This window comes from Pteropus medius, unplaced genomic scaffold (assembly GCF_902729225.1).
Source record: "Pteropus medius unplaced genomic scaffold, Ma_sr-lr_union100, whole genome shotgun sequence".
Classification (NCBI taxonomy): domain Eukaryota; kingdom Metazoa; phylum Chordata; class Mammalia; order Chiroptera; family Pteropodidae; genus Pteropus; species Pteropus medius.
The window spans coordinates 6223935-6238030 of NW_024349803.1; the positions used below are offsets into that span (position 1 = coordinate 6223935).

At 33.6% G+C, this 14096-nt stretch overlaps 2 protein-coding genes across 2 annotated transcripts in view; one reads left to right on the plus strand and one right to left on the minus strand.

Moving 5' to 3' along the window:
- Positions 1–14096, minus strand: part of ACAD11 (acyl-CoA dehydrogenase family member 11) — a 66258-nt gene that overhangs the window by 21192 nt on the left and 30970 nt on the right. Inside the window, exons 12-13 of the mRNA XM_039837147.1 lie at positions 13393–13500; positions 11843–11941 (exon numbers count right to left, since the gene is read on the minus strand). Coding sequence (XP_039693081.1) covers positions 11843–11941; positions 13393–13500 — 207 coding nt within the window. The remainder of the gene's footprint in view (positions 1–11842; positions 11942–13392; positions 13501–14096) is intronic.
- ACKR4 (atypical chemokine receptor 4) lies at positions 6329–11587 on the plus strand. Its single transcript, XM_039837163.1, has 2 exons — positions 6329–7162; positions 9637–11587. Exon 2 carries the CDS (start codon positions 9646–9648, stop codon positions 10696–10698), a length of 1053 nt encoding a protein of 350 aa, XP_039693097.1. The 5' UTR covers positions 6329–7162; positions 9637–9645; the 3' UTR covers positions 10699–11587.

Consider the following 14096-nt stretch of genomic DNA (forward strand, 5'->3'; position numbering starts at 1 on the left):
TCAAATATCAGGTAATTTTGAAAAAAAAACCTAAAAAAAAAAGGCAAATAAATTATTTGATTCTCTCTTGCTCAATCTAATATGGAAAACTATTCAGATTAAAAAAAAAAATAAAACTTCTAAATTGGCTCTCCTTCTGAGGTCATTAAGTAGAGGAAGGGTGAGTGCTTAGGTTATACATTTTGAAATGTTTTGATTTAACCTTGATATTTCAGAAAATGGAAAAAATCCCTCACAAATATATCATCTCATCTTAGCTACAAGCAGAATTTGGCAGGTAGAGCAGCTGAAATGTCTTTCTTCTAAAGAGAGTTTTTGCTCTTTTATATTATTTTAGTTAATGAACAGGATACCAAATGTCATAAATGAAATATATTAGAGGAAATCTGAATAGATCAGTAAGCATTTAAATATATCTGTTGTATCACAGGCCTTCATGAATGAAAACAGATGGCATAGATAAAATAATTTTGTTTTTCATCTAGACTCTGTGGTATTTCAAGACTGTTCATGAGTCAGGATTAAGTCAGGCTGAAAATGACATCTTCCTGATATTTGCTGATGAATTTTAATTTCTTAGGCTCTTACAAACCACATGGCTATCACACAAAATCATTCTGTAACACAAGGAAAGATGACAGGTGGAGAAAAAACATGACCGTTGAGTATAGATGCAGTCTATAACAATAAAATGATGTACACAATTACATAATACGAAGAACAGTTAGGCATCCATAAAGTCTCAAGGCTATATCTTCTACCAATATTGACTATCTGAGGTGAAATACTTAAACTTAATTTGGTCTTAGCTTTAAAACTAATAGATAGCTTTAATTCAAATTAGAATCAAAAACCATTATGAGTTAAGTACCATTTTATAATGAAATTTCCACTTGTTAAATTAATGTTTATCATATAAGCATACGGTTAAAAAAACTCCACTAAACTGACCCATTGAAATTCATTTACTCTACCTCTAGTAAGGTTTATATCTAAAAAGTATTCAATGAATGTTACATGCTGCTGTTACTGTTTCTGTTGTTACAGGATATGGTTGGATCAAAATCAATTCCAAATAGATCAGAACTGAAATTTTTTTTTACATTTAAATAAACCATAAAAAAAACCTAGAAGATAATTTAATATTTAAGAAGTCTCTGGATAGGAAAGAAATTTTAAACCTTAAAAATGATAAATGAAATCATAAGAAAAAGTTCAATTGGTTTGTCTATATAAAACTATTATACATTAAAAAAACAATTTGGGGAAAATATTTCATATGTGGCTGGCAAGGGCAGGGGAAGAGTACTGAATCTGTTATAAGTCACTTAGAAAGCAACATGGTAGTCAACATATTCTATTGTCAAGGTTCTAGGGAAATAGATACTTCTATACATTATTGGTGGGAGTACAAGTAATACCATCCTTATGGTGTACAATTTGGCAATATCCATCAAAATTACAGATTCATTTATTCTTTGATCCATCAATTCGACTTCTGGGATTTAGCTATTTCTGAATGAAACGACAGATGCACAAGATTATTCATTGCAGTAGCATTATTTGTATTTGCAAAGAATTGGGCATAAACCAGTATCATTCAATAGGAGACTATTTAAATATATGGTGGTATGTCCATATAATGGAACTCTTCCAAAAAGCTTAAGGAAGATTTTGATGCACTTATCTGAAAGAACTCTAGAATTATTCTACAGTGTAAAGAGTAAGAATGCTATCTTTTGTGCAAAAAAAAAAAAGGCGGGGGGGATAGTTATACATAGTCACATTCTTCAACATTTTATCAATAAGATTTGATTAAGTTCAGTTTCCCACAATATCTACAAATATGCTCTCCATAACATCATTATAATAGCAATACATTGGAAACATTCTAAAAGTCCTATATTACTTGATTGGTAAGGCAAATTATGATAATCCACAATAAAAGCTAAGATGTATAAGAGATAGTATGATAAAGTGGAAGTAGTCTATGATTGAATATCTGGATCCAAAATTTCAGCTCCATTGCTAAACTTACAAATCTGTGGAGGGAAAGTTACTTAAACACTAACTGATCGATTGAATGATTCATTCTTTCGTTCATGTATTTAATTTTTATTTAGTATGCTGTTCCTATGAGTAAGGCACAAAGCTAAATGCTAAGGATACAGCAGAATATAAGATTGCTATAGAAGAAAGAGTATTTTAATAAGTAGTAACAACAGAATGACATAGTATTATCAGAGTAAAGAGTATATATATCTGATCTAATCTAGAAAGGTTAAGGATTAAGTAACCTTAAGGTCAGACTGAATCTGAATCCTAAGTAGGAGTTAAGGAGCTAAAGTGAAATGAGATGAGTATTCTAGATAGGAGTGATAGCAAGAGCAAAGGCCCACAAATCAGTAATGAATATACATACCATATAGATAAATGAAAGAGATTATGTAATTGTTAACTATGGAGGCTGTAGTTAGACTATTCATTGAAGAAATATAGCATCTACTACTGATCAAGATGGCTGAGTAGGTAAATGCTATTGCTCGTCTCCTTCCATGACCACATCAAAATTACAACTAAGGCTGATCACTTTGTAAGCTATATAAATGTCTAAACACTATGCTGGTGTAGCAATGCTGATACCAGACAAAAGAGAATTTAAAACAAAGGCTATACCAAGAGACAAAGAAGGACATTTCATAATGATAAAGAGATCAATTCAACAAGAGGATATAACATTTGTAAACATTTATGCACCCAATGTAAGAGCACCTAAATATATAAAGCAAATGTTAATGTACATAAAGAGAGAGACTGACAGTAATACAGTCATAGAAGGGGACTTTGACACCCCATTGACATCAATGGATAGATCATCCAGACAAAAAATCAAAAAGGAAACAGCAGCCTAAAATGACACAGATGGATTTAATTTCTATTTTTGGAAAACTTCACTCCAAAGCACATTCTTCTCAAGGGCATAAGGAACATTTTCCAGGATAGACCACATGTTAGGTTATAAAACAAGGCTCGATAAATTATGAACACTGAAATTATATCAAGCATCTTCATTGCTCATAATAGTATAAAATTAGAAATCAATTATAAGAAGAAAACCTAAAAAACATAATAAAGATCATATATGGCACATCCACAGATAAAATACTCAGTGGTGAAAAGCTGAAAGCTTTTTCTTAACATCAAGAACAAGACAAGGATGTCCACTTTTACTACTTTTATTAAATATAGTATTGGAAATCCTACCCACAGCATTCAAACAAGAAAAACAACTAAAAGGCATCCAACTTGGAAAGGAAGAAGTAAAACTGTCATTATTTGCAGATAATATGATACTATATATTGAGAACCCTAAAGATTGCACCAAAAAGAACTCATAAATGAATTCAGTAAAGTAGCAGGATACAAAATTAATATTCAGAAGTTGGTTGCATTTTTACACACCAATAATGAACTGTCCTAAAGAGTTAAAATTAAGAAAACAATACCATTTAAAATTTCATCAAAAACAATAAAACACATAGGAATAAATTTAACCAAGGAGGTAAAAGACCTGGAAAACTATAAGACATTGAAGAAAGAAATCAAAGAAGACACAAATAAATGGAAGGCTATACTGTGCTCATGGATAGGAAGAATCAACATCATTAAAATGTCCATACTACCCAAAGTAATCTACAGATTCAATATAATCCGTGTCAAAATACCAATGGCATTTTTCACAGAACTAGAGCAAATAATCCTAAAATTTATATGAACCACAAAAGATCCCATATAGCCGAAGCAATCTTGAGAAAGAACAACATTGGACATATCACGCTACTTGACATCAAACTATACTACAAGGCTATAGTAACCAAAACAGCATGGTACTGGCATAAAAATAGATACAGAGATCAACAGAACAGAATAGAGTCCAGAAATAAACTCATGCCTCTATGATCAATTAATCTATGACAAAGGAGACAAGAATATACCATGAGGTAAAGATAGTGTCTTCCATAAATGGTGTTGGGAAAACTGGACAGATACATACAAAAAATAAAACTAGGTCACTTCTTACACTACATATAAGAACAAATTCAAAATGTTTTAAAGACTTAAATGTAAGTCCTGAAACCATAAAACTCCTCAAAGGAAACATAAGCAGTAAACTCTTTGACAGGTGATAGTCACCAATGATATATCCAATAAAAGGCTAATATTCAATATACATAAAGAACTCACACAACTTAACACCTAAAACAGAAACAATCTGATTAAAAAGTGGGCAGAGGGCTTGAACAGACATTTCTCCAAAGAGGACATACAGATGACCAATAGACATTTGAAAAGATTCTAAACATCACTAATCATCAGAGAAATGAGAAATGACAAAACCACAATGAGATTATCATTCACACCTGTCAAAATGGCTATCATCAATAAATCAACAAACAAGTGTTGGTGAGGATGTGAAGAAAAGGGAACCCTCATGCACTTTAGGCGAAATTGCACACTGGTGCCACTACTATAGAAAACAGTATGGAATTTCCTCAAAAATTTTAAAAAGAACTACCACATGATCCAGCAATCCCACTTCTGAGTATTTATCTGAAGAAACCCAAAACACTAATTAGGAAAGATAATGCATCCCTATGTTCACTGCAACATTATTTACAATAGCCAAGATGTAGAAGCAACCTAAGTGTCTATCCATAGATGAACGGAGAAGATGTGGTATGTATGTATAATAGATTACTCGGCCACACACAAGAATGAAATCTTACCATTTCCAACAACATGGATGGACCTAGACAGTATTATGCTAAGGGAAATAAGACAGAGAAAGATAAATACCATATGGTCTCACTATACAGGTAACCTCTAGACCTATATACATTTATTTATAATAAATAAATAAATGAATAACAAAACAGAGTCATAAAGAACACATTTATGGTTGCTAGATAGTAAAGGATTGGGGGGCTGGGTGAAAAAGGTGAAGGGATTAAGAAATACAAATTTGCAGTTACAAAACAGTCACGGGATATAAAGTACAGCATAGGGAATGTAGTCAATAATATTATAATAACTATGTATGGTGTCAGGTGGGTACTAGACTTATCAGGGGAATGACCTCGTAAGTTTTGTAAATGTCTAACCACTATGGTGTATCCCTGAAACTAATATAATATTGAATATCAACTCTAATTGAAAAATAAAAAGTTTTTTAAAAAGTATAACATCAAGGGCAAGTAAAATGGGATAATAATCAGAAGGAAAAGTAGGTTATTTATTAATTCAAAATATTTTAGGCACTTGGGATATATCAGTGAACAAAGTAAACAAAAGCACCTTCTCTGATGAAACAGTTTATTACAGGGCAAGAGGCAATAGACAGCAAACATAATAGAAATGATATGATACATTAGTACATGATAAGTGCTATGGGTAAGGTGGATTGGGAGTATAGGCAGGGGAAGGGTATTTTAAATAGGGAAGTCAGGGACTGCTTCAGTGGCAAGGTGGTAACTGGACAAAGACTTGAAATAGATGAGGGAGTGAGGCTTGCAAATATTAGGAGGAAGCACCTTCCAGCAGATAGAAGAGCCAGTACGAAAGCCCTAAGAAGGAAATGTGCCTAGTACATTCCAAAACAGCAGGGAGGCTGGTGTGGCAGAACAAGTGAACAAAGGGGCAAGTAGTATGAGAAAAGGTTAGAGGCAATGAGGGATGGAGACAGACTTTGTGGGATTTTGTAGACCACTCTAAGAATTTAGTGGAAGGATGCTCCTTCATTTCCTCGTGCCCCAATATATATCGGATCAAGAAGAAAAAGAGGTAAGAAAAGGGGAAGGACCAGGTATTCTAGAGAGGGCAGGAATAGGGATAATATTAAAAGCAGTGTCCTTCAGAAGGCAGCAAGAAATTGATGATCAGTCACGGTAAGTACAAGAGATGTCTATTTTGGGAGAAGTATGCTAGAGCCTGTGCAGGAGAGGTGATTGTCCTTGCCTCTTAGGAGTTTTGCTTTCAGTAACTTCACATTGGTATCTTGAAATTGACCATGGTGGAACCATTTACACAGTGGAAAATGACAAACACCACCAATCCAGGCACACTAAACCAGCTTGGTGAACTGGTTTAGCTGCATACAAATGACTCTTTCTGGAAGAGTAGCAGATAAGAGAGAATCTGGCTGCACCTTCAGATATGTACTGTGGGAAGATGATGGAAGATAAAGGCCCTAGAGCCTCTTCTGTGATCAATGAGTTGGATCAGTTGCTTGGAGAAAAAGACAACAGGGGTCTCAAATAACTTCTGCAGGTGGATACTGAGCCTACCCTTACATGAACATATAATAAATAAGGGAAATGTTATGCAAATGTGAGGAAGAGTAAAGTTCAAATAAACCACAAGGGCTAAATCTACATAAATTTCTCTTTAATTTTCATTTGTTTGGAAATGCAAGAAGAATAAACAACCTACTCAGACATAGGAACAGATGCTGGTCTTTGAAAAAAAGGTTACAAGAAGGCAGGAGAATTTAAATTCATGGGGAGAAGATTCTCTGGGATCAAGGATAGAGGAATACAGTGAAGTGGGGGAGGAGTCTAATAGTAAGTAAAATATTAATGTGGCATTAAAAAATTAAGTGAGGTATATGCCTAATGATTACTTAGAATTTAGGCTTTGATAATTTACTCTTCAAAAAGATAACTTTCTGGGATAAAATGTTTGTTTTCTTTCCTAGACAAAATAATGTTAGAGAATATTTCTCTAGCTGCTACCTACAAGTGCTTGTTGGCTGGCTGCCTTGTTGCTCTCAGTGGATTTTTTCGGTTAGGCAGTCAGTTCCTCAGCAACAGGCGCTTTCTGATTGCCTTCGACTGAGTGGAAACTTGGAAAGTCTGTAGTTACTGAAACAAGATGGAATTTTTTTAGGTTTGTATCCTAAGACACTTAAGAACTTGGATTTGATTTCACAGAATGGTTATACATGAAATAAAGATCAAGTGCTCACAAGATTAAATTTCAGGAAAGCCCTCTTGGGTGTAAGACAAAGGCGGGGTATAAAACGAAAACAAAAGTAGCCTGAGTTAGAGAGGTCACTTGATCTTACTCTGCGCTCAAGACTGCTGCCCTCTGCTCACTGAAACAGGTTGGTTTTTTTCATTCTTCTCTCATTCTGACTGGGATATAATATTTTTTTTAAGCGAAAGGACTCTCTATATTTACTTATATAGAGGGAGTCTTGATGCATAAAATTCTAAATGTTTACATGTGCAAAAAAGAGCTATTTAAAAACAGCTATATACTTTCACCTTAAAACAAAATTCTGAATGTAGCCAGAAGAAAATATATTATTTTAATACCATTACTTGACTATGAAATTTTAATGAGAAAATTGGTTTTGTGAAACCATTTTTTGCTTTGTTTTACAAATACTATTTTTTTGTTCTTGTAAAAATTATAAAGACATCTAAATGTGTTTCTATGTATCTGCCAGAAGATCATTTCTGCAAATATTTTCCATTTCTGCTCTTAATTATGCACATTTTTAGTAAAACTAATTTTTAAAATATCCTTCCTTAATACTTTATATTATTTCTTATTATATGGTTCAAGATTTCTGTGATAAAAGAGAAGGGAAGAACAAAGTTCATATTGTGTTAATAATTAATGCATAAGAAAGTGAAAATCATTTCCGGAGTAATCTTCTGGATTGAAATGTTTCAAATAATCTTAAAGATAAAAGTAGTCATTTAAAATTGTTGGCACCTGTTTTTAAATAATGAGAGTAGTTCTTTTATGTGGTATCTTTCCTCAAGGGACCGTCTTTACTTTTTACTCATTCAAAAAGGGTTACCAAGTGTAAAAATATTCTTTTAAAAATGTACCATAGTTGGCGCTCTATTTTGAAAATATTTTCATTAATAATTTTATAAGAATATTTGAGATTCTTCCAAGGATAAAAAATAACCAAAAAGAGACAGAAAGGCTAAGGAAAAAGGAGAACAAAACTCAGCACTATAATAAAAACACTGAAAGTCATAATTAAATACATTTTAAAACTCATGAATTCTGTGTAAGCTGATCTTACTACTACAGGATATTAATAGATAATAGAGTAAAATAACTTAATGATGAAGACAGGAAAGTAACAACTTTACACCTGCTGGTAAAACCTTTGAGAGATATTAACAGAGCAACTAGTGTATGCCAAACGTTCATTAAAGTATTAATTACAAACATAAATCAAACAGGTCATACTCTTAGGGAACTTAGAGCATCGAGGAAGAAGGTAGTCTTTTCATCTTTTTCATAGGATAGGGTCAGTTCTCTGAGAGGTATGGATATATATCTTTTGGATCAGGAAAGTCTTCTGGGGAGGCGACATCCAAGTTACCTGAGTAGGAATTGGCCCTTCGAGGGAAGGGCAGGACATAGTATATCAGATAAAGGAACAGAATGAGTAATAATATAGACATGTGCTACACCATGGTGTGTGCCAACAAACTGCTGGCAAATCAGTACAATTACTATCTATGGTGTGGGGTCCATCGTAGAGATATGTGGTAGGAACTATAGGTAGGACCCCATTATGTAGGAGCCATGGGTATCATGCTAAGGATCTTGGATTATATCTTTCACATGAAGAGATGTGTCTTTCAGGTGAGGAGCTAAGCAGGGGAGTGGCAGATTGGCATTTTAGAGATACAGCACTCTGATAGCAATCAGAAAAATGGGTTTGACAAGGAGGTGGTAAGGAGAAATAAGAATAGTAGGATACCAGTTAGGAAGATATTGCAGTAGACTAGGTAAGAAACAATGATGGTTTAATTGTACAGATGTATCAAAGAGCAGATTAAAAGGAGGAGACAGGTTCAAGACCTATTTGGAAGGTAAAATCAGAATTTAGGGGCTGACTGGAAATCAGAGGTGAAGGTAAGGGAGAAGTCAAGGATGGTGCTGGCTTAAGGCTTAGGTGACTGTTGGAATGATGGTACTACCAAATGGTAGCACCAATTAAACATGCAGTGACAAGTTTTTGAGATAAGCTAACTAGAAAAGATTATTTCATAAAGGCCAACCAATGAAATTAAGTACAAATGCTGAGACAATTTATTTATTTTAAAATAAATTTATAAGTAAATAACAAAAGTAAATTTAAGTAATTAAAACGTTTTATTTCTATCAATATACTATATCAGAATTACAAATTTGTATATGTAAGAATTATAATATTTTGACTCCTTTTTGTTGAAATCTGACTAAATTTTCATATTTTAAAAACTATGTTTAAAAAAAGCCACTACTAAAAAAAAAAAGCCACTACTATTATTTGTTGCTTAATGATTAAGAAAATCCCCCAGGGTATTATTTTTAGCTTCCCTGTGTAAATCCTAGCTCCTGCATTACAGACTTGGAAAAACAGAGGATGCAAAACTAGTCTTGGGGATATACTCCAATGTGGCTTCCAATTAAAGGGTTTCAAAGAGTGGCAGATTCAGTCTCCTGTATGTTATTGCAACAATCTATTCTCTGGTAAAAGAACAAAACATATGCTAGATAAAAAGTATTTTCTTTTAAGCAAAATTAAAATGAATATCCTATATTCTTTTTGCCATTTAGGTTGCAGACATGGCTTTGGAACACAACCAGTCAACAGATTACTATTATGAGGAAAATGAAATAAATGGCACTCATGACTATAGTCAATATGAAGTGATCTGTATAAAAGAAGAGGTCAGAAAATTTGCAAAAGTTTTCCTGCCTGCCTTCTTCACAATAGCTTTCATCATTGGACTTGCAGGCAACTCCATAGTAGTGGCAATTTATGCCTACTACAAGAAACAGAGAACCAAAACGGATGTGTACATCCTGAATTTGGCAGTGGCAGATTTACTCCTTCTATTCACTCTGCCTTTTTGGGCAATTAATGCAGTTCATGGCTGGGTTTTAGGGAAAATCATGTGCAAAGTCACTTCAGCCTTGTACACAGTCAACTTTGTCTCTGGAATGCAGTTTCTGGCTTGTATCAGCATAGATAGATATTGGGCAGTAACTAAAGCTCCGAGTCATTTAGGAGTGGAAAAACCATGCCGGCTCATCTGTTTCTGTGTCTGGATGGCTGCCATCTTGCTGAGTATACCTCAGCTTGTTTTTTATACAGTAAATCACAAGGCTAGGTGCATTCCCATCTTTCCATACCACCTAAGAACATCAATGAAAGCCTCGATTCAAATGCTGGAAATCTGCATCGGATTTGTGATACCCTTTCTTATTATGGGAGTCTGCTACTTTATCATAGCAAGGACTCTCATAAAGATGCCAAACATTAAAAAATCTCGACCTCTCAAAGTTCTGCTTACAGTGGTTATAGTTTTCATTGTCACTCAACTGCCTTACAACATTGTCAAGTTCTGCCAAGCCATAGACATTATCTACTCCCTGATCACCGACTGTGACATGAGCAAACGCATGGATGTTGCCATCCAAATCACAGAGAGCATCGCACTCTTTCACAGCTGCCTCAACCCAATCCTGTATGTTTTTATGGGATCCTCTTTTAAAAACTACATTATGAAAGTTGCCAAAAAATATGGGTCCTGGAGAAGACAAAGACAAAGTGTGGTGGAGATTCCTTTAGATTCCGAAGTTCCTACAGACCCAACCAGTACATTCAGCATTTAAATATCAAACTGCCCTGTGTCTTGCTTCGATACACATGAATGATGCTTCTTCCTCAGATACAACATCTGCATTATTCTGAAACTCAAATCTCAAACACTGAGGTGGCAACTTATACCAAAGAAGAGGTTGGGGAAAGGAAGGACATAGGATGAAGCCAAGAAGAAGAGGAAACAAAATAATCAATGCGTAAAATATGAAAATTAAAATGAACAATATTGGAAAACAGTGGTAACAGGCATAAGTCATAAAAACACTATTTTATAAGTTAGGCTATCTAAAACATTAATAAATATTAAAGGGGCATTTATAATTATTTTAAATTATCTAAATTTTAATATAAGAATGATTTCCCTGCATAATTTTAGTACTTGAATAACTATAGAACAAAATGTAAGCTATTTTTCTTTACCTGTCTCAAATTTGTGAGTTAATAAAACTACAGAAAGAATAATAATTAACAAAAACAAAAAATACATAAAAAGCTTTTCTAATCCTTTTAATCCATTCCTGGAAAATTTCTAAATGCATAATTTGCTTCCATGTGTCAACTTTCTTTAGTAATATGCTGGTTATCCTGTTAGATTTATCATGTATACTCTAGAAGCAATCCTCAGATAATTATATTTATCTAGGTTCTAATTTTTATAACTTTCTAAAGGGTTCATCCATTTATGCAAGTCTATTACTGAGGGCTGACTAAGTAATGTATTTTTCTATGTATACAGATTTTTATTTTTCACTTAAATACTTGTATTTTTAAGCAATAAAAATATGTACCACAATAAATTATTTTTAATAACATGTATAGTTTCTCTCTTTAAAAACAACTATATGTAAATGATTATAGTCTACGTAATATGTCCCTATTAAAATTTAATTCTGACGGAAATTACAGTGGTCAAAAATATTGGGCACTAATATGAATTTTATCTATCAAAAACTGTAAAAGACATTTTCTGCTCTTTAAATAGACATCACCTGATCAAGACATGTTTTAAAATCACTTTTCTTTTTATCAACTATTTCTAAATTTAAAAATGCTTTCAAAGGCAGAATTTAAAGAACTATGATCATGAAATAAAGAACTATGTGTCATATTATTCTAGCACAGCATCTAGCACAAAGGATCAATTTGAATACTCACCAGAAATCCACCATTTCTTGCCGTTAATCACATAGCTATCTCCATCTCGTTGGATGCTACATTCAATATTTGTGGCATCACTAGACGCTACATTGGGCTCTATAAATAAGCAAAGGCAGAATTTACAGGAAGGCAGATACCATCAGTTTATAAAAGAGACTTATTTAAAGAAATGTGACCTCTTTGAGGACAGAGAAAGCGTCTTTGTCTTTTTCATCTTCCTGTCCTTCCCCCATTCCACTCTGATTCTCCCATAACCTACACATAGTAAGTATTCAATAAATGTGCATTAAAAGAATGAATGAATGAACTATTTAGAACCCTGGGGATCAGCAATCTGAATTGTGTTCTTGGCTTCTTCATTGATACATAACTTGGAATACAACTCAATCCTTTCTCCAGTCATCAAAAGTAGATTGAAAATATTATTCTTTCCATAATGAAATCTGTACTAAATATCTGCAGGCCAGATTTCCCCATCATACAGTTTACTATCTTAAATAATTTCTAATTGCGCCTTGCAAATTCCATTAGGGATGCTTTCACAGATTTATTTATTTTGTATTCTATAAAGCCTGCTCAACACATAATGTCTTTAGAAAGTTTTCCATAGGACAGCCTTACACAACTGCTTTAGTGCATGGCATTTCAGAATTTATAGGCTAGCTCTATTATGCATAGTAATCTGCACTTGTTAATATGCTACTCTTTTAAATGGGTCCTTCAGATATTTTATGTGTTCTTTTTCTAAACTAGAGACTCAGCCCCTTTAGAAAAGGAGTTGTGTACTTATTTTGTAACCTCAAATTAGTGCTTTGTAGATAATGCATCATACTGTAGGTGTTCAATAAATGCCTCTAACTGATTTAAATGGAGATCAGTTTTGCTATTATAAATATATGCAGTGTTACAGAAGATAAAATCTGGCCAAAACTATGGACAAGTGAAATATAGTTTAATTCTTAACTCAATTATGAAATGATGGCTTTGTCCTTCGAAGAGTTCTTAATTATTGTTTCCTATGTACGAAAGGTACCAAACCTATTTTTATTTCCCCATATGATTACTCTTTGAGCTTTGTGACCAGTATTAGTTTTTAGTATATGTGCTGCCGAAGCGAGCACTATGACCAGTATTAGTGAAAGTTCTATTTTTCTGGGTTTATGTAGAGTTAAGTATAAGTATCAATATAAAATTATCACAAAGATGAATATTTCATACATAAAGGCAAAAAAGATCATAAATAGCCATAGACGGCAATTTTAGAAATGCAACTCAAAAGATTATGAAACTAGGTTTACCCTGCAGCTAATGCCTAAAGTATGCTACCAGGAAATATCATCTGGTGTCCTCTCAAAAGGGAGGGCAATTTTATTCTGCACATTTAAAAATGCCAAAATTTAAAGCTGAGCTCAAAACAAACATATTCACATTTCTGGCCATGGACAATTTTGCCAGAAACACAGAACAACATCCCACATTTCTTCAGCTCATCCATAATAAGTCTAGGATGCCTGATTGCACAGGGGAAAACAGTGATTTGCTTTTACCTGACATACAGAAGCAGGAGGCAATGCTCCCTTGAAGAAGAGGCTCAAGCCACTGCTGCTTCTGCTTTTCACTTCCATATAGGTCGAGCAACTCCATGTTCCCAGAGTCTATACATAATAAAAAGCATTTCTTTCAAATTTAAAAATTTACCAATATTAACTTCATGTAGTAAATATAGACATGCATCTTTTTAAAGCAAATGTTTGCTAATAAAAATATTTTGAAGTAAATAGTAAATATAATTTATAATGCAGGTATGCCATAAATAGTTACAAGTACATGGCATTCAGTGCATATTTATTCAACTTGTTCTGAATCACAGATGCTTGTACACTTCATCCCAAAGAAGCATGGCTCTAATGAGACCTAATTCAATTAGGACTGAGGAAAACAATTTACTGGCTTAAACTTTGCTGACTTGCAAATATGTTCTGCTAAGAGTGATTGCCATGCTCCTGGAAAACAATTAACATTATTCTACTGAGACTCCGGTTCCTCAAACATATCCTTGTGCTTTCTAACTTCAACATGATTGCTTGAGCTAGGCTTTCTCTCAAGTGAAATTCTACCGGTTATTCCTAAGTAAATTCTTGCTTCTGAGCTACCACCACTGTGAAGAATCTCCAATTAACCAGTCAAAAATATCTCCTTCCTCTGAACTCACATAGTAATTACTGTCTCTGCCTCTAACATTGCTCTTACT

Coding starts and splice junctions, on each gene's coding strand:
- ACKR4 (XM_039837163.1), top strand. CDS start 9,646: ATGGCTTTGGAACACAACCAGTCAACAGATTACTATTATGAGGAAAAT.